Raw genomic sequence first — 13423 nt, 5'->3', positions numbered from 1 at the left:
TGCCATGGATTGCGGCCTGGCAACTGCTGTTCGAGAAGTAGAGCTCAGCTCGTTATGACATTAGACAGAGACCAACTCAGCATGTTTCTCCCTTCTCTCACTTGCACAACTAAGAATAAAGCATTGCTTTGATTGCATGGTGTCCTGGTTTTGGCTGGGATGGAGTTGATTTTCTTCCTATTAACTGGTATAGTGCTGTGTTTTGGATGTAGTGTGAGAATAATGTTGATGACACGCTGATGTTTTGGTTGTTGCTAGGTAATGTTTACGCTAGTCAAGGACTTTTCATCTTCCCATGCCCTGCCAGGTGTGCAGGGGGCTGGGAGGGAGCATGGCTGGGACGGCTGGCCCAGCTGGCCAGTGGGCTATTCCATACCATATGACGTCATGCTCAGCATATAAGGCTGGTGAAGAAGAAGGAGGAGGGGTGTTCGGAGTGATGGCGTTTGTCTTCCCAAGTAACCGTTACGTGTGATGGAGCCCTGCTTTCCTGGCAATGGCTGAACACCTGCCTGCCGATGGAAGTGGTGAATGAATTCCTTGTTTTGCTTTGCTTGCGTGCGCGGCTTCTGCTTTCCCTATTAAACTGTCTTTATCTCAACCCGCGAGTTTTTCTCACTTTTACCCTTCTGATTCTCTCCCCCATCCCACCCGGGGGGGGGGTGAGCGAGCGGCTGCATGGTGCTCAGTGGCCGGCTGGGGATAAACCACGACACATGGGTATAAAGATATCATTTTTCTAAACAATACTGCTTGGTTCCTGCATAGTGCCTCAAAGCCAAGGAATGCATCATGGGGTTTTGGGGGGTTGGTTGGTTGGTTTGGTTTTTTGTGTGTGGTTTTGGGGGTTTTTTTTGGTTTTTTGTTTGTTTGTTTTGCATTTTTGTTTTTGTTGCTTTGTTTTGGGGTTTTGGGGGTTGTTTGTGGTGTGGTGGGGTTTTTTTTTGTTTGTTTTGTTTTTGTTTTTTTTTTTTTTTAAACACACTCTAGTAAATGTAGCTCTACAGCTAATTTAAGATACATGAGACCTAATTATTCCTAAATTGCAGATAGGTAAACCAAAATAAAGGTCTACAGCAAATTGGATGAAGTTTACTAAGTCATTTGCAGAATTAAAAAACAAACAAACAAAACAAAACACAAAACCAAACAAAAAACCCACTGGAGACTTTGGTCCTTTGTTTGCTGCTATGAACAAGAATTCAAATCACCAGAGATATAAGCCAGACTTAAAAAAGAGGAAAGAAAAAAAAAGAGAAGAAAGCCCAATATGTTTAGTTACTTAACTGAAAGTGAAGCTAAGAAACCCAGATGGGATTATTGAGAGCCAAGATCAGCTATTCAGGAGGGGAGGAAGGGAAACAAACATTTCAACCAAACTGACATTAAGACCCCTATTAATAACAAATACATTCTAGAAGACAAAAACATCAAAAAATAAAGTCAGTGAAGGTCAAGAATAGGCTCCTACAGCAACGCACAGACATAAATGGCACTTAGGTACAAAACTTTGATTCACTTGGCTGGGATTCATGAGTTGGATGCTTATTCTCTGCATAATGGCTCAAAGGTAATAATCACAAATGGTGCTATTTAAATGGAAAATAAATAGCCCTGTCTCTTTAAGGACATCATGTCTCATTCTCAGTGGAATAATGGCAGATATAAAAATGCTATGATTTCAATATTTCTCATTATGACTTCTCTCCCTGCTCGTCTAAAAATAAAAGGCTACTCTGTAGTCCCAGATCAATCTAACTAAAAGAGAAGGGTTCGCTTACAACAACAAAATAACAGCTCTGACACTAGTTACATATTCATCACATCTGAAAATGGCCCCATAATGCTGCCTTCAAACCCTTCCAACAAGTTGTATTAAATTAGGTTGGGTTCGGGTTTTTTTTTTCTTGCACCAAAAGCAAAATAAATATAGCTTTATTTAATGCTACTAAAAGGTTCAGATTCAACTGGAACCCCAAGGCATGTGGCTTTGTTGTTAAAGCACATATACTGACTCTATTGATTGGTGCAGTCCTCTGTGCAAGAGAATTTGTCACATCAATAGCAACTGAAAAATACTCAGGAGCTGTAATATGGTTTAAATGAGCAGTTACCACATCAATATAAAGAGCATTTTCAATGGCAGTAGATAGGAACCCTTTTGCAAACCTAGTATTTGTTTTAAGATAAAGGCTGACAACTTTTTTTTTTTTTTTACAAGGAAGCTTTTTTTAAGTAATGGTGAGCAAAACAGCAACCACTGTAACTGTCTTACGATCACAGCTCTCTCTGGGCAATAAAAGCCACAATGGAAAGAAAACTTCCAAGCAGGAAAGGAATGGCAGTGCTATGAGCCAGATGGATGTAAGGGCCAGAGAAAACCTCTGCTGCTTGCTTGCCTCCCTGGTCTTTTCCATTGCTGCTGCCCAGAGCACACCTGTGTCACAGCTGCAGATCCACCCTGGGCTTTGCTTTCCAGGGCCCCAACCTGGTACACTGCATGAGCTGGGAGATCCAAACCAGACGCAAATACGCGCAGGACGTGGGAGGAAGACAGCACAGAAAATTCCTGACCTGTCCTCAATGCCAAGCAAGAGCTGGGGAAGGAGAAAGGTTCTGCCATGCCTCACCTCCCCCAGCCGCATGGGAGAAGGCGATACAAGGAAATGGCCATTCCCTCACTTGGCAGGTCTCCTTCTGTTTGTTGTTTCCCCATTACCAGGTTTCCCCATTATGTGGTTGGTCCTGGCCACAGCTAGGTTTTTAATCCAACAGGCTGGCAAAAGACACTGAAGCATTGGAAAGCCACCTTGGATTTCCAATTTTGTGACTGGAAAGTGAGGAGAAGAGAAGAGCTCAGTTGCCACCACTCTACCAGGCGGTCAGTAACGCACTCGGCACCTATGGCCTGCCTCTCCTGTAGTTCCGCCTACAAAGCAGAACATCATTTGCCTCCACATGAGTCACCAACCCCCAGCTAATACTAAATGCAATCTAAGCATGCACAGAGAGAGACTCACTGGCCTCAGTAACATGCAATCTAAATTAAGATGACAAACAAGGTGCCAGAGGGGCCACTGAGGAGAAATCCATGAAGCTCACAGCAGGCTAAAGTGGTGGTGCTTCCTGCACTGGGGCAGCAGCTGAACAGCCTCAGGCCAGAGGAGACAGAGAGCTAACGCTTACCATCTGAGGGCAAACTGGACAAGTATTGGGAAGACAAATCCACTGCACATTACTGAGCAGAAATCTGAGTAGTTCTGCACACTACTGAGCAGAAATCCCATGAGTTCAGGAGATGCCTGAAAAAAAAAAAATCACTGGAAGAGTACTTGGGGGAAAGCATCTTACGAGCATCTCCTGCTCTTACAAGGAGAGTGGCACTGTCCACTGCTGCATTAGCGGATACTGGGCTTGTGAAGTATGACACAGCACGGCTGTTCTCACAGACCCCCTAAGATGTTTAGCCTCTGCTTTGGTCACAACTGAATTGGAAAAAAAAAAATAGGAAATTCATGGCAAGGAACAAACCTCCATTTCGTGGGATTGAAAAATCCCTGTTTTTCAATAATAAGAAATAGTTCTATATTTTCAGGGGATGGAACATACTTTTCCTGACTTGGTGTATTTTTAGAGTACAATTCTCTCTCAATCACATCCCTTTTTCCCTTGGGTTAATGTACAATGGACATTCTTGTCATTCAGGCAAAAATCCCACTAAAGGAAGACGAGAAGCGGCATGTGCTGCAAGTTTTGAAGGAGATGAGAAATTTCACACTATCCTGATATCTTCTGGGTAACTGCTTATTTTATGATGACTAATAGGCAATTACTATGGTAATACTGCAATACAACATGTGTGAGGTTTGGGAATGAGAAATTATAGGTAACTACTTTGGACTCATTTCTATGGTAACAAAAAGTAATTGTCATTAAATACCAGTTATATTGCGGCTGTACCTGGTAATTATAGACTTTTTTATGCCCAGTAACATAAATAAAACCAATAAATTTATTCAAAAGGTCCATGGTTGTTTACTTATACGTTGTTATATAGAATACACAATGACAAACACCTAATTAGGAAAAATAAACTCCATCGAGAGCTTCATCTTGTCATCTGAGATGGATACTCTGTTTTTCAATTCAAGGCAATGCATGAATTTCACATGCAATAAATGAAGAATAAATGAAGAAAAAACCTTCCCCATCAGAAAAATAAGTGAAAAATAATCAAGAGATATAATGCAAATGACAGTATGCACATGAGTAGCCATGTCTCACAACTGGACAGGGGATATGAAGAACCACATAACATGAGGTTATGTGTGTCACTGTAAACATACGTATACACATGTATGTATGTAGGTATAGGTATATCCCCCCAAGTGATATTATCAAAGACCAAAATCAGCACTCCTCAGTGTTACAACACATAGCTCTGATTTAGAGCTAAAATAATTTGGATAAAGTCCACATATGCTTTTACTGTCAAAAGACCCCTCATAAATTACATGTGAATGCAAATGTTGAACTTTGACTATTTCTAGAGTCACAGAATTAAAGTCCACAAAAACCTATTCAGGATAAATCTGAAATATTTCATCTGGTCCAAAGCCTAGTTTTCTGTTTGTATTTCAGACTCTTCAAAAGGGATCTTTAAAAAAGGCCAGTTTTTAAACAGCTCATGCCATTAACAAACAAAAACAAGAGAAGATTGTCCTTTATAAAATGCAGATATGAATAATTTTAAATGTTTCTCAAGCCTTCCCAGCTCCCTTTTTTCACTTGAAACAACTTGCCAAATTCAACTCACTTCCACAAACCATTTCAGTCCTTACAAAACTAGGTTTCTGGGGCAAAAATACACCATTTGTCCAAAACACTTCATCCCAACATAGCTTTCATTGCAATATGGACTTTGACACTGTTTATGGTGAATTTGGCTTCCCAGTCTGAGTAGGACTGGCCTCCTTTCCGTCCAACAAATTGCTTTGTTAACCCCTCACACAAGCAAGCAGTAAAGATTGGGTTGACTTCAAAAATATCGTACCTGACAGGGAAACAAGAAAGGATTAGAATCAGTATGTGCCCTCTTCTCCCCATTCACACGAATTCTTGCAGTCCCTACAACCAAGCTAGAAGGATATGGTAGCTATTGTAGTGATGACAGTTCAGAACATTTCAGCTAATTCATGGCTTTAATTTACTGAGGGCTGATACTGTCACAGCTAACCAACTGAAGGCAACACAGAAACGGCAAGGAACAGGAAGCCTTACTGGGTCATGCAACAAAACCTTTATAGAACGGTTGGGGTATTTCAACTGCCTTGCATGGCATTTCTGGGATACCTCAGTGAAGAGCTGCCCAGACTAAGAAACACATCACTTTTGGTGCCAGTATAAGGTTTCATCTCCGGAAGGTAAGGCTGACAAATTGGAACTAATCTAAGATGGTGTGGTACAGTCATCTCGCCTGCAGGGACACATTTCAGCATTTAGCTGCAGAATGCCAGCTTAAGAACAAGCTCTCAATAAAGGAAAGTTCAGGCCAAGCCTGGGGATGCACGACTTTTAAATCAAGAACACATTTTTTTTCCTTAGTCTAACCCCACCTCCCTGGGGATGGGAATAGGTTCAAAAGATGATAATGTTATACTGCAAACAGAAAGAGAAAAGTCAAAAAATCTCTCTTCCCAGTACTAGTTTTCCTTTATTTCCTAACACTTTTTCACAGTTTAATCCATCAGAGAGGGTGACATTAGTGTTATGGAGAAACTCACAAATATTTTTATTTTTTGCCATCTTCTTTCATGAAGCTAAAGATAAGTCATGCACCATCCCCAGCAAAAGGGGTCTTTCAATTCAGGTGAGAGCTGGGGACAAGTTACCAGCCAGAACAGAGGGCAAATGATGCTGAAGACTCACTATTTTAGCTAGGTCAGACAATGGCATCTTCCTGGGCAATTTAATTAACAAGCCCATGTGGCATAACACTTTCTACACACTGTAACAGCAAAGCCATTTACACTTAGAAGTACAGTAATACCAGGCTTTAAAGACTTCAAGAAAGGGATGAAGCCCGTCTTCCTGTTTTGGGAGAGACCCTACATCCTTGACCACAGTAAACAGCAGATACCTATCATTATCCTGTATGTTAGAAAGAACTGGGTATACTCATGCGGCAAGAAAAGGACTATGGAGGTTTTTTTCACTGAAGAAACAGTGCAGTGTAGTAGTCATCTTCACAGAAGGGTACGATGCTAGCAAACCAGCAAACAACAGCTAGCACTGCAAGCAGGAGCAATCCCAATTAGCCAGTAGGTACTTTGGCTTGCAGATGAATTTGCACTGAGGGCTCCACTTCTCTGCACCTACCCCTCCAACTCTTGTACCCAGACAACTCTGATCTCTTGTAGTGTGTTTTGCCCATGATTTTTCATTTCTCAGCTCTTTTCAGAAAGAAACACGTGAAAGCAAATATTAAATGTTCTGACTTTTAAACAGTCAGTCAGAAATTTCACTGGAAATAAAGTCTAGTAGAGGTAATTTCACCAACTCTCTCGGTTTATGTACGTAAGTAATAGCTATTAAGAGATGGAACTGTACTAGTTCACTTTCTATTAAAAGATTTATGCATTAAGATTACAATCATATTGCAACTTTTGTCCATTTATTTTTAGAAAATATTTTTTAAAATTGCGTATAGACCTTCCAAACATTCTAAATTAGAGGGGATGCTTAACCACCCCTTTAAATCCCATAAGGCATCTTGTCTTTTTATTCCTAACTGCATGAGTCCACAAATACACTACTTAAACTCTTGCATATACTTGAATATATCAGTAAAGTTTAGCACCTTGTTTCCATGCATCCTGATACACTGGGCATTGACGTTCATTTCCATGACCATTTATTTTATTTTAAAGCCGCCTGAATGTACACGCAACATATAACAACCTTCCTCACAGATGTGTCTGTGCCGTGAGCACTTGTGCTTTATAGCTGTGACATTAAACTCACTTGTTGCTGGTTATGAACATTTTACCGCAAGAAAGTCCCTTTAGAGTCACAACCCATTTGGCCTGTTCTCTTGAGAATGAGCAACCGTTTATAGATAATAGACAATTCTTGGCATTATTGTTGCAGTTTTGGCTTAAACTCCTAAACCTCAGTTCACAAGCACTCAGAACAAAGGAACAATGATTTTGGAAAAGAGCACAGGACCCAAACCCTTGGTGAAAGTCCTGTATCCCCAAAAATGACAATGAAAAAAATCCCATCAGCCAACTGTTACCATATCATCCTGGGTAAATGAGTGGTTAGTTTCTGTTTTGATCACAGGAGAACTAGTATATCCCATCCTTTCTTAGGAGAACTGCTGACATACTCAGGCTTTTAATGGTGCCCACTGCGCCTGGGATTTCAGAGGACAGCGAAGTGCATCCGACAGTATACTTTGCCAATCGTACAAAGCTGTGTACTGGTGGGGTAAAAATATCTCTCTCACACTGGCAGGAGATCAATTTACAAACTCAAGCATGAGGTTTAATTACCCATTTCATTATCTTAGCTTGCATAGCTCTGAATGTGAACCTTCAATGAACCAAAGAAATAGTCACTAGCTGCTGCTTTGAGAAAGAGGGAGAGAACAGGAAGTTCAAATACCTAAAACTGCTCTTGCTGCATATGGCACCACAGACCTTGTTTGCAAAAGCAGGGGGATTGTCCCCAGCCAATATATCTGTGTTATACTATGCTATGTGGAAGACTTCTGAAAGTCCTATTTACGTGCCAATCTGAACAAAGACCAAAAGAGATGAAACAGACTTATCTAGCCAATCACAGAGAAGCCTCAGAGTTAAATTTTCAAATACTAGCAATTGATCCTTTGAGATTTTTTTTAAAATTCATCCAGTAAATTCAAGCAAATAAATTGTGATGTGCTTGTGGATTTTGTATGAGCTGGAAATAAAGTGTTTGCTGTAAATTATTCACTCAGCACTAGTTAACTACAACGCCGGCACATTACTAGGCTTTTTAATATTCTTCTCAAGATAATAGGTAGCATTTTGCTTATTACCCTCATTTTTAAGTTATTAGTTACATTAGGCCTTTTGTAAATAAAGTGAAGAATTGCAAGAAAATCAAATGCTTTTCCAACTACCTCATTAAAAGTCTCTTTAGTTCAGGAGGGTTGAAAATTCTGCATATTATGAAAAGCTGTAACAACAGCATACCATCAGGCTCAGCAATTCCAAATGAATTCACATGCCCTTTCATAATACCTGGGTTCCCAAAAGGCTTTTCAAGTTATGAGCCATATGCATGTCTGTAAAGCTGCGTGCCTCTCAAAAGGTGTAAATAATACTGCAGGCGAAAAACCTACAGGGCAAGTGAATTTATGGGGGAAAACGAAAGCTACTTAATTGCAACAGGAGTTGCCTACATGCAGGGCACCTGGACAGAGTAAAGCAATGTAGTATCAGATCCTAGAGCCGTTTTAGGGCTTCATTCCTGTAAGGTGACGTAACCTTTATGATAAATTCCTAGTGCTGTCAGACTACTGCAATATCACTCCCTGGTTTTGGATTTGCCAAGAGTTGAGGGAGTATCAGTGTAGCTGGAAGGAGACCATGTGTCCTCAGAAGTTTTACTTATAAAACACGTATATAAGCACTGCTGAAATCACCTACACAATTCCCTGCTATTTCAGTTTAGTAAGTAGCAAAGAACAAGAGGGCTAAGCAGCACATATCAAAACAAAGAACAGGGGCAGCAGCACCATTTTCTACAACTTCTAGCTTCTTCCTCAGTGGTCTCCTCATCCACACAATAACGCAGTCTTATTCTGCTTAGCAATGCAATGCCTAATTAGATCAAAGCTCAAGGTAGCCTGGCTACAGAGTGTATTGTGTTATTTAGTCTTGCGCTGTAAGCAAAACCACATACAGTATTATTACATTTCTCAGGGGCTTCTCCAGAGAACTATGTGGTACATGTAATTGCCCCCACAAACAAATCATCAACTAATCAACTGCTTTTCATTATCACCTCCAGCAGCACATTTATTTTGTAAATAAATGCATTAAGAGCAAACAATTTCAGGGAAAACAAAAGATTATCTGAATACGTTCTCAACAGAGGAGGTGGTAAAGTAGTAATTCAAATACTAAAATGAAGCAAAATTAGCATAGGGTGGAATGATTATTCCATTCTATGTATCCCTATCTATTACAGTACAATAATAGACTGAAATCTGTGACTTTAATGGATGATCTGGGTAGTTGAAGGGAACTGTGATTGACTGATGCATTTACATAAAGGCTGATGAGCAGCATAATGAATGCATTCATAAAACACAGCTAAGGTCTAACTCTAAGCTGACTTTACCTGCCACACACCTAGAGGAGGCTTGCAGAGCAGATACCCTGCTATCTTGGAGAGTTGCTCTCTACCTCCTGAAGCAAGCAAATTTGCCATTGAGCCCCCTTCTTCGACAGGAACTTCAGGAAGCATACAGCCACATGAGCACCTCCAGTTTAAAAGGAATGAACTGAAACAAGCCATACAAGATTCAGTGACGAAACAGTGCAGGGTGTATAAGGTAGATATAACAGAACACAGATTCATACTCCACACCATACCTGTAATTTCCTAGGTATACGCCATCAGGATTGAGCATGGGTGCAATCTTGAAGACCAGGTGGTCTCTCAGTACTTTCGCAATAGGATGCTGGCTCACAAGGAAATCAATTATACCTGGGAAAAATGAAAGAAGAGTTTGAAGAGGGGGGTTTATAACATCACTGATTTCCAGGTATCTATCTGAAATGTCACATATAAAAGATTAGAATGATTATTGCTCTTGGTTCCTGGCACTGCTCCTGCTTCCAAAAGAACAAACCACTAGCACCTGCCACCTTCTAAAAACTCCAGAAATAAGAACTTGAAGGTCAAATACCTTAGTCCATCCCCATAATACAAGTACAATATGGCTACATTATCAGACACAGCCAAGTTTCTACAGAGGGAGAAGTTACTGCTCATCAGCTGAGCCACAATAAGACAACATTTCTCCTCTTAAGTGGTGAAATGAAGTAAAACCTACTAGTTTAAGCCTAGCCTAGTTTAAGCCTACCTTATGTACCCAGCATGCATACATGGGCACACACTGCAGCTCAGCTAACAAGTGGCAATTTGTTGAGCTGAGACACCTCAGATTTGTTTGAGCATATACCCAGACCTACCCTTGACATATGAACACAGAGTTCAGATCATCTGCATGTATAAAGAGGTATAAAATGCCTCGCTAAAATTGGGAGAGTTACATAAACTCTGTACCAGGCACAGGGAAACTGTGGGATTGACAGACTGGAATTTATAAGGTCAGATTCTTCACCTACTTTACACCCATAAAAACCAGGAGTAACTCCACCTCATCAGTGAAGCTCCTTTAATGTGGAACCAAGGCAAGTGACAGGGGAACCAGATCCTAAATGTCCTTCCTTCGGGCACAGTCACAGCACCAGGCCCCGCAGGACCTCCTGCCTCTGGGCCTTGTGCTGAGGGAGCAACTAAACATCTCCTTGCTCCAAGGCTGGTGCTGGGGCAGGAGGCAAGCAGTCTCGCAGTTAAATTCATTGCTTATTCCTCCACTGAGTTGGTACAGACAGAAATAGCTTCCAGGGAATGAATGTCGAGATAAATTGAGTTCCTGTGTAATCTCAGGACACCCACAGATAGGTCATGACAATTTGCTATTTATTGTAAGGTCCATCCTGTGATGCAGGAACCATTTACTGAATTTCCCCAGAATAAATCAATCATTACGCTCTAGTAACAGGATAAAATTAAGCAGAGAAAAATTAAGGCTGATCATCAGTAAAATTTCACTAATGGCAAGCTCTATTAGACTGTGGAATTGTCTCTCCAGGGGAAGAGTGGAATCCCGTCATCAGAAACGTTTAACACTGGACAGGGCAAAGCCCTAGGGAATAGATATAGCAAGCAACAATTCAGCATAGAAGAGATGGCATGGGCTAACTAGCTGACTTTAGACCTGATTTTTTGTGATGCAATCAAAATCTTTAAAAACAAACAAACTAAAACCCGGGTACGTGCCAGGTTAAATACACTTGTTTATAGCTTGGCTGAAAAATACATTAAAGATGGGACCAAACTCTCACATTCTGTACAACTCCTTCATTTAACCTATTTCCTAAGGCCCATTCTGTATTTTAAATACTAACAAATCTGAACCTATGCTGCTGTTGGAATGAATTTTAATTTGCTGAGGCACGTGGGGAAAAATTAGGCTTCTAAAATGTCCAAGATGATCAAGGTATAATTGACTCTAAACATCAGCAATTTTTTCATCTATTAATGACTAATTCTGAAGAAGAGAAAGTCCCTTTCTGTAACCAGGTCTTCCACTTGAGAAGAGACTAAACCTGAATTTCTGAGGCAAATTAGCATATACATAATTATATTGCTCAGGAAATGTTTCTGCAATTACCTCCTTCCAATGCAGGAAACTGAACATCGATCTGCTTTTTGGCTGTTGTTGTGTCTTTTGTTCATTATACAACAGCAAGAACACGAAGAAACGACAGGGACACAGTTGGATCCTGAATAACCAGGTTTCCTAACTGTATGCAAACATGAAAGGCTTAGCTATGTTAAACTGCTGCTTTAACTGTTTTCTGGCAGTGTCTAAAACATAATCCACAGTACACACACCTGGTGGGCTCAAAACTACTTAAAGGGATACAATCCCACACTCAGTCCATGGCTTCTCAAGACACTACGCTGGGTTTAGTTTTAAAGAGCTTGCAACTAGACTCAAAACATCACATCAGTTTGTGTTTTCCAAAATACTTGGAAGAGTTAACTATTCAGAAATCAGTATGTCCAGAACATATTTTATCCTAGGTCAGGTACGATCTTTCAAAGCAGCCACAATAGAAGTGGCATAAATATCACATTGTGTACACGATCACCACTTCACCAAAGACCTTGGTGAACAGTTTTGACATGAGATCTGGCAGTGTACCAAGCGTGTACTTGTGACAGCTCTTCATGCAGCAGGGAGGACCACAAATACCTCGGGCATAACATGACTGCTTTTCATTCAGGAGGTAACACAGGAGCCCAAACGCTCAGAGCTTTGCTCTGGCTGTAACTGCGCCAGGGAAGAGGCTTGTCCAGGTTCTGCTCATTTTGCTCCTGTTATTGATAGAGCATCACTCACAGAACTTGGCAAAGGCATCTTGGCAACTAGAAGCTACCGTTTTCAGCTTCATGCAGGGAATTATTATTCCCTAACCAAGAACATGCTATGAAGCCATAATTATGGAAGGCTGTGTATAAACACGTAATGGGTGAGCCTCTGCTCTGCATGATTCACTGTTGCACCAGGCACACCAGACCAAAGGGAGGAGACTGACCTTGGGCATCCAGCAGCTTGGTGGCAAACGAGACCCAGCATTTCCCAATGTGCCACAATCTATTGGGGGGTACTGCAGCCAAGTTCACCCAATCCAAAGAGATTTACTGTATTTTCTTATTTTGGAGACAGTTAATTAAATCCAAAGAAGTCTTACCCCATGATAAAATACAAAGCAAGAGTTAAAAATAGCTGACTCACAGAATTTTAACCTGGAAGTAAAGGCAGTTCCAAGGAACATAAGGGAAGCATCGGATGAAAGCATACATCTACATGTACAAATTTCACCATAAAATTATTGTAAGCATCCAAATAATCAATACAACTAACAAATAGCTTTGTCTTTCAGAGGAACCCAATAGTCTCTGGATCAATAACATTTAAAGTAAAAAGACAGATATCAGACTATTAAAAAAATACCATCACAAAGAACTTGGTCATCCTGTTAATAAATCAATACAAACTAAATTTTACAGCTTCTATAATCAGCAAGAGACATATCAGTGTATCTCATTAGGCCAGGGTTAAGAATTTGGCAGCAACCAAAGCCCATTTAATATCATTTATATCAAGGCAGACATGGCAATACAACAGATGCCCTAATTTATTTGTTGATCTTTGTATTAAAATAACAGTTTGCTGGTAAACAGGAAGGGTAATGATGCCAGTCACCCTTGTTAGTGGCTAATAATTGCTTAATTTGTCCACTAATTGACCTGTGCTACTGTTGAAGCACTGGATCGTGTTGCAGGGCATGAAGTAAACAAGGCCACTGTAATGTTACTTTAGAGAATGACTTCTGGAAATAGAACTACTTATTGCTATAAATTTTCTCTTCACAGATGAGCAGATTAATTGGTCTGCCAATTAGTCTGCTATTAAAGAAAAAAAGGGCTGCCCACAGATTGGTTGGATCTTCGAACCGCAGCGCCAGTTTGGGTCAAATGAAATAATCCAATCTGAATTAGTCACATC

At 40.5% G+C, this 13423-nt stretch overlaps 1 protein-coding gene across 2 annotated transcripts in view; it reads right to left on the bottom strand.

Moving 5' to 3' along the window:
* LOC142084804 (BEN domain-containing protein 5) overlaps positions 1-13423 on the bottom strand; it is a 971351-nt gene that overhangs the window by 193785 nt on the left and 764143 nt on the right. For both annotated transcript variants that reach the window (XM_075155804.1, XM_075155803.1), the window contains one exon: positions 9648-9762. In XM_075155804.1, the coding sequence (XP_075011905.1) occupies positions 9648-9762 (115 nt within the window). The remainder of the gene's footprint in view (positions 1-9647; positions 9763-13423) is intronic.

The sequence above is a fragment of the Calonectris borealis genome, chromosome 8 (genome assembly GCF_964195595.1).
Source record: "Calonectris borealis chromosome 8, bCalBor7.hap1.2, whole genome shotgun sequence".
Lineage (NCBI taxonomy): Eukaryota > Metazoa > Chordata > Aves > Procellariiformes > Procellariidae > Calonectris > Calonectris borealis.
The sequence above is the reverse complement of the archived record's forward strand: the minus strand, read 5'-3'. Positions and strand labels throughout refer to the sequence as shown.